General features: G+C 43.0%; 1 protein-coding gene across 1 annotated transcript in view; it reads right to left on the bottom strand.

Moving 5' to 3' along the window:
- The window catches only part of LOC308226345 (cadherin-4), a gene marked incomplete at its 5' end in the record, with an annotated part of 462,244 nt that extends 445,218 nt beyond the window's left edge, over positions 1-17,026 (bottom strand). Inside the window, 2 exons of the mRNA XM_080628000.1 lie at positions 14,763-14,874; positions 16,955-17,026. Coding sequence (XP_080484126.1) covers positions 14,763-14,874; positions 16,955-17,026 — 184 coding nt within the window. The remainder of the gene's footprint in view (positions 1-14,762; positions 14,875-16,954) is intronic.
- Between the last annotated feature and the right edge of the window lie 346 nt (positions 17,027-17,372).

Raw genomic sequence — 17,372 nt, 5'->3', positions numbered from 1 at the left:
CAAAGAAATCAGGAAAATGGCCTTTGCTGTGCTGAATCAGCAGTGCTGGAAGCCGTGCCACCCTCTGATAGCTAGTAAGAGAGCACTTTGTCTGCAGTGCCAACTCCATGTATAGCAACTATTGGGCAAAAGAAAAGACCAGCAGGAATATTATGTGCCAGATTTTCAGTAGATGTAAGTCAGAATAGTCCCAATGACTTCAGGAGTTGCACTGATTTACATCGTTTCAGGATTATAAGGATTTACATCCACTGGAAGTTTCACTTCTCTTTTATTGTCTGTTAATTAAAAGACTGGTGTAGACTTGGCAGCAGCATGAGTCTTCAACAGAGTGAGATTGGGGAAGGATCTTGAAAAAGTTTTGTAAGGCTCAGAGAAAGGCAACAAGCCATGTTTAGTTTAAAAAGATATGGTGGCTAAATTAAAATTCACAAGATGTATATAAATCCTCATCTATACATGAGTAATATACATAAGCATATAATTTCACTCAACACTGGAGCTCCATAAATATAACAATGGCAAAAGAACAGCAATAAATGAAAACTTTGTTCGCTCAATCTGGTTATATATCATGAAAAACTATCAGCACAGATGTTGTTCCTATTTATGAGTCATGACTAGGGCCAAAACAAATGCCATGTATTACTTAACTTTGTGGTTTTTTTCTCCTAACTGTAAGTGCCAAAAAAAACGACTGCCACTGGGATTAGGAAAAACCACACATCTGGAAAAAACAGGGCGCACTGCTCAACAGGAAGGAAACCAACTGGGGCAAAGTGTGGATTGCTCTGATTTCCAAATAAACTCATAACTACTACATCACATCATGGTGACTTCTGAGCAGTTTCTGTTGCTTATCTGCTCTCCTCTCAAAAGAAGAGACTTTGACCAAGCCACAGTGTGCACATCTCTCATTTGTTTCCCGTAGGTGACCATGACGGGCAACGAATGGAATCATAGAATGGTTTGGGTTGGAAAGGTCCTTAAGATCTTCCAGTTTCAACCCCTGCCCTGGGCAGGACACCTCACACTAAATCACATTGCCCAAGGCTCTGTCCAGCCTGGCCTTGAACATTGCCCAAAGAAATGGTAAATAGTCCATCCCTGGCAATCTGTGCCAGTGCCTTACCACCCTCACAGTAAAGAACTCCTTCCTTATAGAAGAAGGAAATTGCAAATTATTCTAGTGCTTGAGGTCCTTAATGGGCAACAGATTTATGTTTTTAAGACTGAAAGTAAGCAGAACCTGCAGGCATGGCCATGTGAAAAACTACATTGAGTTGATATTCATGCCATTCCTGTGGCAGAGTAACCCACTCCCAAGCCAACTGAGCCTTCAGAAACACTTAGAATTAGCCTTATAAATAAGACACTGGCTACTAGTGCAATTTGGCTAAAGTGTTTCACAAGAACTTAAAAATAAACTGTTTCACAAGCTACCTAAAAAAAGAAAAGCTGAAGCCCAAAAGACTCTATACTCAATAAGCAGCATCACTCCATCGTATTTTTTTCAGTAATCACCTCCAAACAGGTGAGTATTAAATCTCCTGCTTCCAGTGAGTTCAATTTAAGTGTTCTTCAAAGGCTTCTGCAATTTTAGGAGTATTAAATTTTATACCTCCTAAGCTATTTATTAGCTGGGAAAGTACTTAATTGACATTCACCAGGTATTATCTTCTTCTGAGCATATGTTACTGATTTTGGTATATAACCTTGAGCTTTTTGCCTTTTTTTTTGTTCCCCTTTTCTTCTTTTTCAGGACAGCTCTCCTAAGACCAGTAGGCTTCTCAGTGTGCAGTTCCCAACAAATATTTCCAAACGGAGGGGAGGACAGATATATTGCAATGACAGACAATTCACAAGGGACTCCAATACAGATGAAAGGTTGAAATATCACTTCTATATTAATAGGCTGTTGCAGAAATGCTGTCTCTCCTCTTTAGGTCTTCACAATACACACCACTTCTTGAGCCGTCCAAACCCAACATGAACCATGGCCCAGCCAGCTTTGTGGAGTACCCGACCCTACAGGCACTCAGCATTCCACTCTTCCATGTCCATCTCTTCTTCCCACCCACCCCTATTTCAATTATCTAGAAGGAACCCCACTCCACAGACATTAAACTCTCCATCTTACAGTCTCATTGCCAAAGGACCCTACTGCTGCACTAACAGAATTTCGCTTCATCATCACGTCTTCCCAGGCAATGAAACCTGCTATATTATTATAAAAGTAAAACCAGCTGTGCCACTATTGCTAAGTTCTGCTGCTATTTAACAGGATACAGCAAACATTATACCTCAATTCACAGCAGAAAGGGAAAATAAAACTTTGTTTTATTGAAATACTAGGAAAATTCATTCCAGTAAAATGCATCATCTGCTCTGAGCTTCGTCAAAACTCCATGGTTAACTCATCACTCTCGGAAATTCCTGCAAAGAAGGAATACCTCATGCAACAGGTATTCAGCGATCAACATGGGATTAAACCTCTATTTTATGTCTAATATAAGATGTCTCCCAGTATTTCTTAACTGACCACTGTGCCACACAACCCTTCTGCATGGGTTTCACAAAATCATAGCACTGTTTAGGTTGGAAAAGACCTTTGAGATCACTGAGTACAACCATTCAGCCAGCACTGCCAAGGCCACCACTGTCTCCAAGCACCACATCTACACATCTTTTAAACACCTGCAGAGATGGGGGCTCCACCATTTCCCTGGGCAGCCTGTTCCAGTGCTTGGCAACACTTTTGGTGAGGAATTTTTTGGTAATACCAAATCTAAACCTCCCCTAGTCTTCCAGTCAGGAGCTATCAGAACCATCCAGTACATTTAGAGTAGCTTGCTATAACAGGCTATAACAACCAGCCAACAGGCTATAACCAGGCTATAATAACCAGCCAAGAGGCTATAACCAGGCTATAACAACCAGCCTTCTAACTTTCAATTTCCCTTGCATCCTAAACTCTAGGCCAAAAAAATAAAAGTCAAAAAATGACTTTCAGTAAACTTTGCACAGGAATAACCAATCTTCTATTCAGCTACTTGAACAGGCATCAAGAGTTTAGTGACCTAGCGATCGCTGAGCTTTTCTGATGAGGGTCTCTTCTTGTAGTCTGAACACAGTATAGGGAAATCTTTGGCTGCAATCCAAACACTTTTGGTAGTTGCCACCCTTGAAGATTTCATCATACCAAATCTTACCATGACCTATAGGTTTTCCTTTGTCCAAGCAACCAGACACACATTGTTCTTCATCCTCAACCAGTCCCTTCTCTCCTCAGGAAAAGAAAAACCCAAACAACATGAAAATCTCTTTCTTTCTTTTTTAAATGCTGTTTACCCACATTTCTTTATCCTCCTCAGAGGATCAAAGGCAAAAGAGGGCATTGAGTCAACTGAAAGGTGTTCAAAAGCCCATGAAAAGATAAATAAATGAAAATATAATTCACCCAAATAATTCAGGCACAAAATAAAAACATTTAAAGTTTCTGGAGATGAGCAAAACAGTTGCCTTTCATGTGTAATTGTGTAAATCTTCTGTTCTCAGGGGAGCTAAGCAACCAGCCAGCAATAATTAGGCTTCTGAAAGACATGAAGCAAGGAATACAGGTCCTGAAAGGATGACTTTTTTCCTGTTTTCCAGGGAAGCACTTTCACTGAGGGGGAAATACTGGAATTCCACCAGCCCTGCTCTCTTCCACCGCCTGAACTGAGATGCTCCAGAATCAGGTCTTATCAGCAGAGGGAGTCTCTTCCTCTTAACACAGAGGCCAGCTTGCATTTGGATGTCTTCAGTTACCAAAAACACGCCAGTGTGATGGGGAAAATTGAACAGAGATACTAAACAGGAAAATATTTAAGTGTGAGCTAGGCCATCTAAAATGCTTTATGAATAACACAGATATGATAAAAACAGGCAGTGCAAGACCTAAGTGTATTGCATAGAGCAAACAACTTGCTCTCAACACACTACAAGATTAGACAGATCACAGGATGGGAAATGGGATACAACAAAGGTCAAAATCCCCGACAATGAGTACAGTGAAAACAGACTACACGAAAGAGTCCACACTTCACATACAGGTACAACACTCCCATCTGCTACTTAGCTTTAATTTAATCCTGTTCTTTCAGCTCATGTTGGGATTAGTAACAGCTCCTTCAATAAAAATGCCTTTTACTGAGCAGACCTCACTAGAGTCTTGGGAGAGGCCAGCCTGAAAAGCAAGTCTTGTAGCCTGGAAACAGACCTCTGGTGCTGGCCAGCAGATGAGCTGGGGCATTTAAAATCCTCTCCAAATTCAGCATCTCCAGCACTGGTCAGAGAACTGAAGCAGTCCTTCCACTCCAACAGCAACAGCATGAACCTATCTTAAGTTTTTAATCTGGAATGTTTCCAGACGGTGAAAATTCAAGGATCCCAATATATGTAACTCCCGTAAAAGCCAGGAAAATTACTGACAACTGGAGACGTCTGGATTTGTGCTCCTAAAGATCCCAGATCCACAGCATCAAGCTACAAAAGGCTCAGATTACAAACCACTATTTAAATTTTAGTTACTTCAATAACTTTACCCAGAGAATAAGTTTTAATGGTTCATGGTCAAACCAGAAGGCTCTATCACAGGGGCTCTGCGACAAGTCTGTTCTGAACTGGTTTGGTTCAATGCTTTTACTAACAGAACAGATACAGGAATGTAACATATGCTTGTTACATCTGCAAATGATACAAAAGCAGGATGCAACTGAAAATCTGCTGGAAGTCAAGATTTTCATTCAAAACAATCTTAGCAATCAGATCAGGCTGATAAAGTATTATCTTTTTTATATACATATTGAATTTTATATATATTTTATATATATATATATTTATATATATAATATATATATAAAATTCAATAGAAGAGGAGCAAGGTAACCCGATTCAGCGGATTAATCAACTCCACATATGGAAAATGACTGGGTAGGCAGCAGTTCCTCGGTGGGAGGTTATACTGGATCCCAAGCTGAACATGAGTCAACAGTGTCATATTGTTAAGAAAGGGGAAAAAAAAGCAGTCATCACATTAGATAAATCAACTGGAATATTGCCTGCAAAACAGGCAAAGTAATCCTCCTTGTCTGTTCAGCGCTGCGAGACTTGGCTGGTATAGTCACATCAACTCGGGGCATGAAGCTAGTAGCAAATGTAAGGGCTCAGAGAAGGGAGCCCAGGCACAACACATGAAAGGGAACAGATGAGCAGTTCAGCCTACAGACACTGAAAAAAATAAAGAAAAGGCAGCAACTGTTCTCTGTGTCTATGACAAATAACACAAATAGCAACAGGTTTAAAATACATCAGGAGCGCTTCAGCTTAAACATGAAGGAAGGAAAGGTAAACAACATAATATATTAGCTGTGGTCCCTATGACTGGATCTTCAGGATCACACTGGGAAAAAGCCTAATACAACAGAGCTGCTCATGCCTTGAGGAGGCATCCTCGGCTTCCTCCAGCCCCATTTTAATGTGAGTTCACAAAGTACCAGTAAACAGACTGTAAGGAGATGGTCCAGGTAATGCCACAAACAGCTCTTAGGGAAATCAGCAAGACTTCATGGAAAAAAAAAGAAGGAATCTATGGCCAGAAGCACCTACGGAGCAGATTGATCAAACACTCAGGGCTGATATAAATAGAGTTACCTATTAATCACCACTGACTGTATCAGGAGCAAACAGGTTATTAAATTTTATTCTGTAAACTAATCCCCATTTGCAGTTTTTCAAGTGCAACTATTTCTTTTCTAACATCTTCACAAGCTTGTTTCTTCATGCTTTTATTTCATATACCAATAAACCCAATATGCTTTTCCTGATACACGGTGAAGTAACAAATGTTCATTTCACTGACCTGCCTTTGACAATTTTTTAGACACTAACTGACAGAGCTAGCTCATACATAGCTTTGTACAGAACAATTTTTGAAACACTGACTATTTATCTTTGCATAATTGCTATATTCATAATTATATTAAAGACAATTCTGTTTAATAAGGATTGGAATTATACTAGACAAGTCCCATGTAACGAAATTTTAGACTGAAAGTAATTTTTGTGACTAACCTATGAACTGCTACAAAACCGTGATTTATAATAGGCATGGTAATAGCCTTAATGATTGCAGTGCTTCTGGGTATCAAGGAAACGCGCAGACTGGCTCATTTCAAAGCAGAAAGGCCATTTATTTTTTCTTTTCTCCTTCATGGGTGGCCCATACATATCTTCGAGGCCCTTGGAGAAGCTTCCAACATCCCCACTGTGTGTTCCACATAGTGGCTGCTATTACCATGCTAATGTTAATAGGTTGTAGTTTATGTGACCCCTCCGAGCAGAAGCTATTGCACAGTATAACTAGCCGAGTGCTGAATTACTGCCACTGGCTCTCTATCACAAAATGCTGGCAAGTGCTGAGGAACAGTGGCAGGAAAGAAGCGAGGGCAAAGCAAAAAATAATTACAATTTCATATTGGAAAGGAGCAGAAGGCAGGAATCTGAACAGGCTGGCAAAAAGGGATGCTGAAGCCTGGGGTCATGAGGCATGGGGCAGCAAGAGCAGCTATGCCGTTGCTTCCAATGACAGAGCAGCCCATATGCCAGAACATTTTCCACTTCTCTCCCTCTGTGCAACTGCAATTCAAAATTAATAAATAAATTACGGACAATGAATATAAGCAAGAAAAAAAAATCATGAAGCCTGTGGCGAAAAAAATAAATAAAATCTTGCTGGACTCAACTCTTTTCTTGTAGTGCAGAAAACTCTCCAGGGGAAGATTCTGCTGAATGAAGAGAAGTAGCCAGTTCTAATGACAAATATTTTGGGAAAACAGAAAGTCCATATGTTCTCCTTTTATTCTACTAAAAATAAAGAGGAAACCAAGAGCTTTTTGAATTTAAAACATAAGACTTCCGTATGCCAGGAGACAAACTATGCCTAAGTTAAGTCTGGACATTAATGGAAGCAAACAGCAGAATGCTGGTCCCTGGTGTTTCAATTATTCTCTCTTCAGAGGTTATGCTTCCAAGAAGTTAAAGAAATACAATTTCCCTGTAAGGATCATTATTTCTGGGGGTTTTTTTGCAGGCTGTTGCAATGTTTTTACTTAAAGCTATTTGATCTGTATTTGCAGAAAAGCTCAGTTCATCCCTCTTTCTTTTCATACATTCACCTGTAAAGCTTTTTGCAGGATCAGAGTGCAGCAGGGGCTGGACAGTGCCTCTGCAGATCATCTCATCCAAGTCCCTGCGCAGCATAGGGTCAGCCAGAGCACGCCCAGGGCTGTGCCCAGTTGGGTTCTGATCATCTCCAAGGATGGAGACGCCACAACATCTCTGGGCAGCCTCCTCCAGTGTCTGACAACCCTCACACTGAACATTTCTTCTCACATTTAAGTGCAATGTCCTGCATTTCAGTTTATGCCCATTTCATTTTTCCCTTTCTCTGTGCACCACTGAAGAGTCTGGCTCTTGCCAAACCATTAAAAACTGAAGTTTCCCAAAGCAAATACTGGTCTTTATTTTCAAACACCACTCTCTGGTCTTAGTCCTTGATATTTCCATTTGCTTAAAAATAAAATTAAGTTTTATACAGGAATGGCACTAACTCTGAATATACCAATGACCTTAAATCAAACAGGAAGTCACTTCTTTCACTATGTTACTCAAATTCATTCTATTATACAAAAAAAATATTAAGAAGCAGATTTCCAACAAAATCTTATCCTCTGTAGTTTTAATCTCTTCTTGCCCTTCAAATAAAACTTAAGTATTATCTATATTACTAAAATATTATAAGCTATGCACATGGTGAACTAAGTATTCACCAGCTTTAGTTTGCAATGAAATAAGCGACCTCTAGAAAAGCCTCACGCTCATTTCCAGGGTAGAAACTAAGGCAGAAGGAGGCTTGCACACAAGTATCAATGAAATCAGACAATGAGAACTGGCATTAGGTCAATGAAAATAGAGCAAGAAAGTATTTCACTGCTAGAATAAATAAGTTTCAATTGCCACATGCAAAAAACCATGATGTCCAGAATGCTTTCAGCATCTGCTCTGTGAGATCAAAGCTTAGGAGCTCTGTCAGCAATGTCTGTTTCCGAATGAAGAAGTGACTTTAAAATTGACATTTTGTAACCTTACAGACCTAACGTCAGTCTGGAGTTCAAAATAACAGGTATTTCACAATAAACAGCAAATTGCTACCATTCCTTACATGGCTTATTTCCTAAAAGCCATAAAGAAATGAACAAATTAGAATTTGTTATTTCATTTTCTCCCTTAATATCTATTTATTTCAAGTGCCTAATTTGAAGCAGCACAATTCTTTGACAAATCCCTGCAAAAAAGAGAGAAACTTCAAGACTGTTGTTGGAGAAGCAGATTTATTCAGATAAAAATCAGTTAGCTCCCAGAATGCAGAAAAGAGTAATTTTACTGGGGTTTGAGGAATTTGGTTCAAAGCTCTGATCTAGAAAGCAATATATACAGTTATTAAACAGTGTAAGGGGATTAACTCTACAGAGTGTTATTGACTACTCCAGTCTCATTAACTGCAGTTTTATTTAGATAAAAATGTCATCTTCAACATCATTTTTGTGTCAGAACTTAGATCTGAAGAATAACATTAAAAATAAATATGCATCAGCAGTGCCGCAATCTGCACGAGCTCTTTCTGGGGTCTCCCCTGGAACTCTCAATTGAAACTAGGGTTTTGATTTAGTGTGCCCATTAAGAGAAACTGCTTTTAAAAGAAGTTGTCCTGTGGAATGTGAGATGTGGTTTCTGAGAGGCAACTTCACTGGAGCATGTATAAGTTTAACATAGAAAGCTGATGTCTGTCTAACTCTTTGTCCTCCAAGAAAGGAATGAAGAAAGGTTAGGGGAAGAGTTCTGGGTTCCCAGTGGACTTTTGCCTACTTTCAGACTTTATTAGGGAACTGTGAAGCTAATTATGTGTACGATAACTTCAGTTACTGCTTTTCATGCAGAATCACAGACCAGAAAATAATGAAAGCATGAATGGAAAAGTCTCTCTGCCTTTTAAACTTGGAGCAGCTCAGAGAAGGCACTGGATATTTCAGCAGGTTGCAGCAGAGTTTCTGTACTGCTATGAGGACCATGCAATCCCCAAGGGGTGCTCAAAAGCCCCACCAAACACCAGAACAAATCCCAACATCCCTCACTGTCTTTGCTTCCGAAAAAAAACATCTGTATAACACCCCAAAGGGCACTCAGAAGACAGAGGCATGACCAGCTGCACAGGCACCACTGCAGACACTCCACATTCTCCACGGCCGCAGGCAGGATGCCACTGGGATGGAGTATCCCCCTGAGCATGCTTCAGAGGTAGACCTTGACCTGCCCCAAGCTCTGACCAAAGTTAACAGCTGGGTACCTGTGCGTTTTTTGAACTCTAGATCCAGAAGAAGTGGGAAGTCAGACGTATAAACAGGTAGAGCATCCCCATTAACCACTTCACATACTGGGGCCACTCAACACTGCAGATACACACTCACTTGCCAGGTTTGTCACTGCAGAAGCATGCCGCTTCCCCCTGGGCACTTTGCAAAGCTATTGGCATTCCACCTGAAAGCTTTGTCTCATGCTTTCAGAGGCCAGTTTTCATGGATGCAATAGTATTTTGGAGCTGTATTATTTTTTTCTTTTCAAGTGGAGGCTGTTTGTACACTTCACTCAAACACTCCACATTCCATCTGCCCCTCTGCTCTCGTGAGACCTCACTTGCAGTATCGTGTGCAGTTCTGGTGTCCTCAGCATAAGAAGGACATGGAACTGTTGGAACAAGTCCAGAGGAGGGCCACGAGGATGATCAGGGGGCTGGAGCACCTCCCGTATGAAGATAGGCTGAGAAAGTTGGGGCTGTTCAGCCTGGAGAAGAGAAGGCTGTGTGGAGACCTCAGAGCAGCCTTCCAGTATCTGAAGGGGGCCTATAAAGATGCTGGAGAGGGACTGTTCATTAGGGAATGTAGTGACAGGACAAGGGGTAATGGGTTCAAACTTAAACAGGGGAAGTTTAGATTGGATATAAGGAAGAAATTCTTTACTGTAAGGGTGGTGAGGCACAGGAATGGGTTGCCCAGGGAAGTTGAGAACGCTCCACCCTTCATGGTGTTCAGGGCCAGGTTGGACAGAGCCTTGGGTGGCATGGTTTAGTGCGAGGTGTCCCTGCTCATGGCAGGGGGGTTGGAACTGGATGATCTTAAGGTCCTTTCCAATCCTAACTATTCTACGACTCTATGATTCAATTTCCTAGATTATCTTAGAATGCAGTGCATCTACACTAGTGCATCTACTACATCTACATCTACAGTGCATCTACACGCAAAAGGAGGTAGAGTATAACCCTACATTTACTATTACATGTGTTACTAGCAACCAGACTCAAACCTAGTTCACAAGAGCTTGGTCATGTTCTCCCTTCACCCTTTTGGTGTTTTTATTTATTGTTTGCTTCTACACCATCCCACGAAGAACTGGGAATCTTGGGGGGTTTATTTATATGTTCTATATTTTTGAAACAGTATTTGCAGCCCTCCTATTGGAGATGATGAGGGCTGAAAAAGATGAAGGCTTTGAAATCTCAGGTGGGAAGAATAAAAAGCTCTGACCATCAACAACATCCTATTTGTAAAATTTGTAAGAGATGACCTCCACACTGAAATCTTATGAATGAAACCCCAGATATTTCCATGAAGTTTATATATATATGTGTATGTATTTTAACCAAAACCAACGCTAGTAAGAATTTTACTATGGAAGCAACTACATTTTTATACATTTGCATGAAGCTTGGCTACCTCTGGTTTCATACACTTGCTTAAAGCAGAACATGCTGGCACCGTTTATTCATCTTCCCAAATGAAAATAAAACTCTGCTTCCACGCTCCTCTACCCAAACGTAACTGCCCACACAAGTGAAGCTCTCCTGCTACATACAGGCACTATTTAAGATGGGCAGCAGAAACATGAATCACTGCAGATAAAGAGATGCATATTAAAACAAAGAAGGGGCTGTACATCCCGACTGCGTACGTTGTCTGCTGATCACAGGGGAAGCTCCAAGTTGTTTTGTATAGCTGTATTTTTGAGAGGTGACCTGCTACAACCAGGATGGTATGATGCTGGGAAAAGAACGTGTTTAACACCGTGATGTCATTCCACCCACTACCAGTTGCCACGGTCGCACAGCACAGCAATAAAACTGGAATTTCTAATTTTGAAAAATGGTGGCTTTTTTTTTTTTTTTTAGTTACAATCTTCAAAAACTTCACAAAAAATGAAAACGGCATAAACCCAGTATCAGGAGTGTCAGCGTGTCAGCTCCCCTCATACCATATTACATGTCACTTTCAGCATCCTACTCCTTATTTATCTCCTTCCCCAAGAGGCCAATAGTCATCATCATTCCCATACACCTGAGTTAATACTCAGGGATCAGATCCCCTGAGGCACTGCTGAACTGCCTTCAGTGCAGTACTGCGTGTCATTGCTTCCCACTCCTTAGGACCAATGTTAAGTTAACATTAATGTTCAGCAAAGAGAAAGATGCAAAGATACCCGTGCCATAACTGTCCTCCAACATACTGCAGGCTTTGAGATTTTTCCTCAGGCTGAAGAAAACAGTTAACGATCCCATTTTAACCATCAGTATGCATCAGTGATCAAGACTAAGTTTATTATCCTGCAAACAAAAACAAAGACCAAATTCTAAAGTGGGCACTGGCTCCACAAATCAACTCAGTTAATACCCCTTCAAAAGGCTACAGTGTTGGCAGCAATGGCTAATATGTGGTATTTGTGGCACTACTGGAGAAAACTATTTTAAGTCTAATTAACATGAAACTTTTAGAATGCAGATGCTTTTCATTTACACATAAAACAAAATGCCGTGACATTTCTCCCATCCATTTATCATAAACAAGTTAATTACTGTGTAACAAATAGCTCCTGGTAGAATCTGTATGTTTTGAGGATGTTAGAGAGCTGACTCAGGCAAATAAGATGAACCACAAAGTAGTAGTTAATAGCTTATGGCATACTTATAATAAAACAATGACTCTGTAAAAGCTTTTGTTGTCAAATTAAAGCTAAGCTATTTCCATTGGAATGAGTCAATTATAAGCAGTCATTATCTGTTTAACTTGATTCAAACCTAGAATACTACCAAGCACTTTCATTTTGATACATTCATAACATTGCACATGTTTGAGAGCTGGATACAAAGCTTAAAAGGGAAACGCTTGGATTTATTGCCACACAGCTTATCCCCAAGCCATGTAATATCTAAACTTCCCGACGCTGGCTAAAGATCACCACTATGCCAAGGTTCGCGTACCACTCAATTTCTGATGAACAAACCTTTAAGCAGTCCTTCCTGAGGACCAAGTGAGGTCACAGCATCACTGGAATACCCTGAGAGCCATCTGAACTACACACACACACACTTTATCCCCCACCAGTTCCATGAAAGCATTGACAGGTGAATTCCTACCTACTTTTATTTAGGCAAACAGTCCCATTTGGCCTGAAAATGAATTACTGAATGCTGATGAGTAAGATGGTGGTAGCTGGCAGCAGAGTTTTGCGTGGTAAGATGGTGTGAAACAGTACATATGTCAATCTATCAAATATGATACACTAAGCAATCTGAACCCATTTTTGGTCTGAACTATTGTACAATACTTCACCCAGATGGAAGAAAGAGATAAACATTTTATGCTTCAGACACATCAAGTGTGAGGAAGTAAAATTAAACCTCAACTGGAAAACTACCAATTTTACATGCTAGAGTATATATAAAGAACACAAGCATGAAGAAGAATTTTCTCCTCCATTACTGTAGAAATTAATTACATATCTTTTTTTCCTATGATAAACCACAGCATGTATTTAACTGTAGATTAAAAGGTGTTTATTTATTATCAAACACAGCATTTGCATTTTTTTCCTTTCTCCAGTTGACAAAACGCTTACAAAATGGCATAACTCATGACAGCATTATCAGGACATGAATCTTACAAGTGGCGCATGCATACACAATATCCCGAGGGCCAGTTCAGCCCTAAATCAGAGGCAGGTTTGCCATGACTAATGTAAAACTACAGCTGGCCCCTAAAGCATAAAATTAAATAGAAATATATTTTCATTCAAATCAACTTGACAGCCTAAATATAATTTCATATTTAAAAAATTATCAGTTAAAACTGAAATGAAATGACAGCCACTGCGCTGTCTTCGAAGTCACTGCCAGCTAACGCCCCTGAACAGACCTTCTGCTCCATCCCTATTGTCCACCTACATAAACACGCAGCACAGTTTGTCAAGCACTAGACTGCAAAAAATACTCCTCTGAGCAAATACATTAATGACAAGACTTCCTACAGTATTTGAAGGACAATGTTTATCAGACAGTTTCCGAAACTAAAATGCATGAAATTTACTACGAAATTTACTGTTTACAGACTGACCTATACAGCCTTACAGTGTATAAGTCTGGGAAAAACTGATACTAAATATGTAAACAAGTGGTACTTGGTTCTCTTCAAGTGTTGCTATATTCTTGGGCTTGTCTATTTAAAATCCCTGTTTGGTTATCTTTAAATAGAAACTCCCCAACATTTACTAATTGACACCAGGCCAGTCAAGAGAATTCCTGAACAGCAAAACTAAGACAACTGGGCTCAGAAACAAAACTGACTGCCAACTCATGTAGAGAAAAAATGTCCAGTCCTGGATTCTGTTGAAGCCAGAAAGAACACTGTCAAATCTTTCTCTCTTTCAAGAAAAAAATCAAAGTAGCTGAGCAGGTGTTTGCTCTGGAAGAAGACAGAAATCCCAGCTTTCTGGCACAGACATATGCACGCTAGTAAATGTACTCGGAAGAAAGTAGCAAAGGGTTATAAACCCTTGAGTAGAGCATCAAGTCCTGATGTGCTCCTCAGCTTCCACAATACACTAAGTGAACTGCTGTAGCATCCACCAATGGTTAGTGATTTAACTCAAGGGGGGTGCTTTGGGTGGGGGAAGGATTTTGATCTTCACAAATTGCCTTGGAGTAAAACAACAATTTTCTGTATGACGCAAATATAAAGTTTAATTATTTTTAACTTGAAAGTGAGAGACATCAATACACAGGATAATCTATTGTTATTTGGATTATGAAGATGTCTTAGAGTTTACAATCACAGAAGTGGTAATAATCCTGCAATTACTATAAAGCTAATTGGTAGCTTCTTTTTGCCTGTGTTTTCATGTTGTCAGTGGGGCAGTAATGAAAATGAATGCCACATTTGTGAACAGAATGTCTGTAGGCTTGTTTACCACATCTCCAACAACAACGTCTGCTTTATCATGCATTTCAAAGCAGAGATAATTTAAGGATCTTTGAATTTCATACATAAAATACTTTCTAAAATATCAAATGTAGAGTTCCTTCAGACAGGGTGGGAGTGGGAGACTTAGAAGTGAAATGATGACCTCGCATACTATAGGCAAACAATCTACCTGAAGCAGACAGCACACAGACTTTGAATGATCCATCTGTATTCAAAACTGCACTTAGGTAAACCACTTAGTGTTTCATCCTCCTACCAACATAATTCTGCAGACAATTTCACCATCAAAACTAGCATCTTTAAACCTCCTTTCACCTCCTGAATTGCAGAACCTATTAAGCTTTTTATTCCACTTACCTTTGAGTAACTTCTGCCCTTCCATGATGCTTTGGGAGACAAATGCTGTGTAGTCTTCTTCTGAAAAGCCAGGCTTGCATGTGGGTCTAACTGTAAGATCCCCATTGTGTGCCTGCAAAAACAAAATGAGGAAGATGCACACCATGACTTCTGCCATTTGGGAAAACATTTTGCACCCGATGACTAGGTGTTTAGGCACAGGCAAACCTGAACAGTAAAGTAGTGTACAAGTGGGAATTGCTTGTGCTGAAGTGCCTATCTCTTGGAGCGGATCCATACTGTAACTGCAAAAATAAAACGGGCCAGCACATAGTTGCCTGACTACAAGAGAGCATTGTCTGTAGGAAGGCTGGAATACTGGGCACTGTCAGAAGAGGGGAGCAAATAAAGAGCAGCAATTCATCAAGGCTAGCACTCGTACTGAAGCAACGCAAAGGCCTGATGTTGCAACATCCAAATCACTGAGTTTTGCTACTAAGAATCTGGGCAAGCCCCGGGACTGAAAATGGAATAAAATCCCAGCTCCGTGCAGCATCAGGAACTTATGACCAGCTAAAACCCACTTCCTTCCCCTTCTGCCAGCTGCTGCCTCTGCGACCCTCCAGGCTCTGCGCCTGCCCAGCGCTGGGGAGGGGATGCCCAATGAGAAATACAACACCGTTACTGAACGGCACAGCCTCACACACAACCTGTCAGCACCCGGAGGAAACACCCAGCTAAACAATCTGCTGTAACTTTGGACTGCATGGCAGGGAATCAGCTCCTGCCACACAGACAGATTAGTCCAGTCATGGCATTCCAGGCTCCTTGGGACAAGGTACACATTCCCCTATAAGGAAGAACGCAGACCCCAACTCACTGAAGGCACATAAGGCAGTGATTTATGCCTAAGAAGCGCCAGGTGCCTTATGCACAAACAAGCGCCGGTAGCAAGGGATTTCTAACGCTCCCGGGCTGCCGGCAAGGCTAAGCCAGAGCATCGCTTAGAGATGCAAGCTGCACCACCGACTCCTCCAGTTCCCGCAGCCGAAGCCAGGGGAACGGCAGAGTCACTTCCCCAAGAAAGTGCAACTCCAGGCGTGCTCCTGCCTCCCCGGGGAGAGGAGCACAGCTCCCCCGGGGCTCCCGAAACACTCCTAGACACAGACAATGCTGCATTACGGAGAGAGGCAGAAGGGAAGAGGAGCGGAGGGTCCTTTCGGAAGAGCTTAGTAAGCAGAAAGCAAGCCAACGTACTCTGCTAAAAATCACGCTCGGGAGACGGATGCCAGCTACTGCATGGGAAGCGCAGGCAAGCGGCAGCTCTGTGGACTCTAACCGCCGCTGGCAAGATGTTGCCATTGAGAAATATTTCAAAAGGTCTGACTGAACATAACAGGCTCTGGATCTGAAATCGCCCAATTATCGAAACGGTGCTCGGTAGCTGAGAGCGCATCGGGGCTGTTTCTGCCCAGCCGCCAGCCTCCCGAGGGCTTGTACTCGGGACACCACGGATTCAACTTGGCACAGGGGGATTCAGGGACGAAAATAAGCGGCTCTTGTTCCGGCGGCCAGCCCAGCATCGAACAGAGCAGCCGCCCCCCTCGCCCAGAACCGCTGCAGCCACGCGTTCCGGCACCTGCTGATGTTCCGCGGACAGCCCTTAATTTGTGGGGAGGACACCCTGAAAACCTCAAACTTTTCAGGCCGTTGGCCCCCAGCGCGGATCAGGCCCCCTCGGTGTTTACGGGCTCGTAAAGACAAAAGTTGCAGGTGCGGCGGCAGCGGAGGGGCGGCTGGCAGAGAGCGGTCAGCGCTGCGCGGCGGCGCTGGGGAGCGGAGGTTCCGCAGGAGCGGCGGCACCGGGACGCACCGCTACCGCGAAGTTTACCTGGAGCCGCGCACCGCGGAGGGCAAGTTTCTACCGGCGCGGCGGAGGCACCAGATGCAACGCGACCGACGGCGTTAAAAAACAGTGATTGAGAACCGCAAAGAGAATAAAACAAGGGAGAAGCGGCGAAGGCGGCGGGAAGCTGCGGGGGCACCGCTCCCGCTCACCCACTCTCACGCTCCCGCACCTCGGCCGCACGGACCCCGAAGTTGCCGCGAGTACAGGCGGAGGGCGCGGAGCGGCAGCGGAAGCTCCGCGGGGCGCGGAGCCGTTGAGCGCTGCTTCCCCCCATACCCCATCCCCGCGGTGCAGCCCCACTTACCGCTGCCACCGAGCCCCAAACGGGAAAGAGCAGCGCGAGCAGCACCAGCAGCACCCGCGAGCCGGTCCTCATGGCCCCGGCGGCGGCTCCGGCCGGCCCAGCCCCGCGGGCTGCGGCGGTGCGGCTGAGCCGCGCTGCGCTGCGCAGAAGCCGGGGCCGTGAAGTCGCTGCCGCCCCGCTCCCACCGCCACCGCTCGCTGCCCGCTCTGGGCTGCAGGTGAAGCGCCCGCCGCGCGCTGCCGCCACGCCCCGCCCACCGACCGCGCGGGCACGCGCTGCCTTAAAGCGACAGGCACCCTCCTGCCGCGGCCAGTGCGGAGGGGATGGGGTGGGGGGGGTGGGGTGGAACGTCGGTGTCTCCCTCGGCGCCCCGCGGAGGGCAGGCGCGCACATGAGGACGCGGAGGGGCAGAGAACAG

The sequence above is a fragment of the Psittacula echo genome (genome assembly GCF_963264785.1).
Source record: "Psittacula echo genome assembly, chromosome: 12".
NCBI classification, from domain to species: Eukaryota; Metazoa; Chordata; class Aves; order Psittaciformes; family Psittacidae; genus Psittacula; species Psittacula echo.
This window is presented reverse-complemented; position numbering and strand designations above follow the sequence as displayed.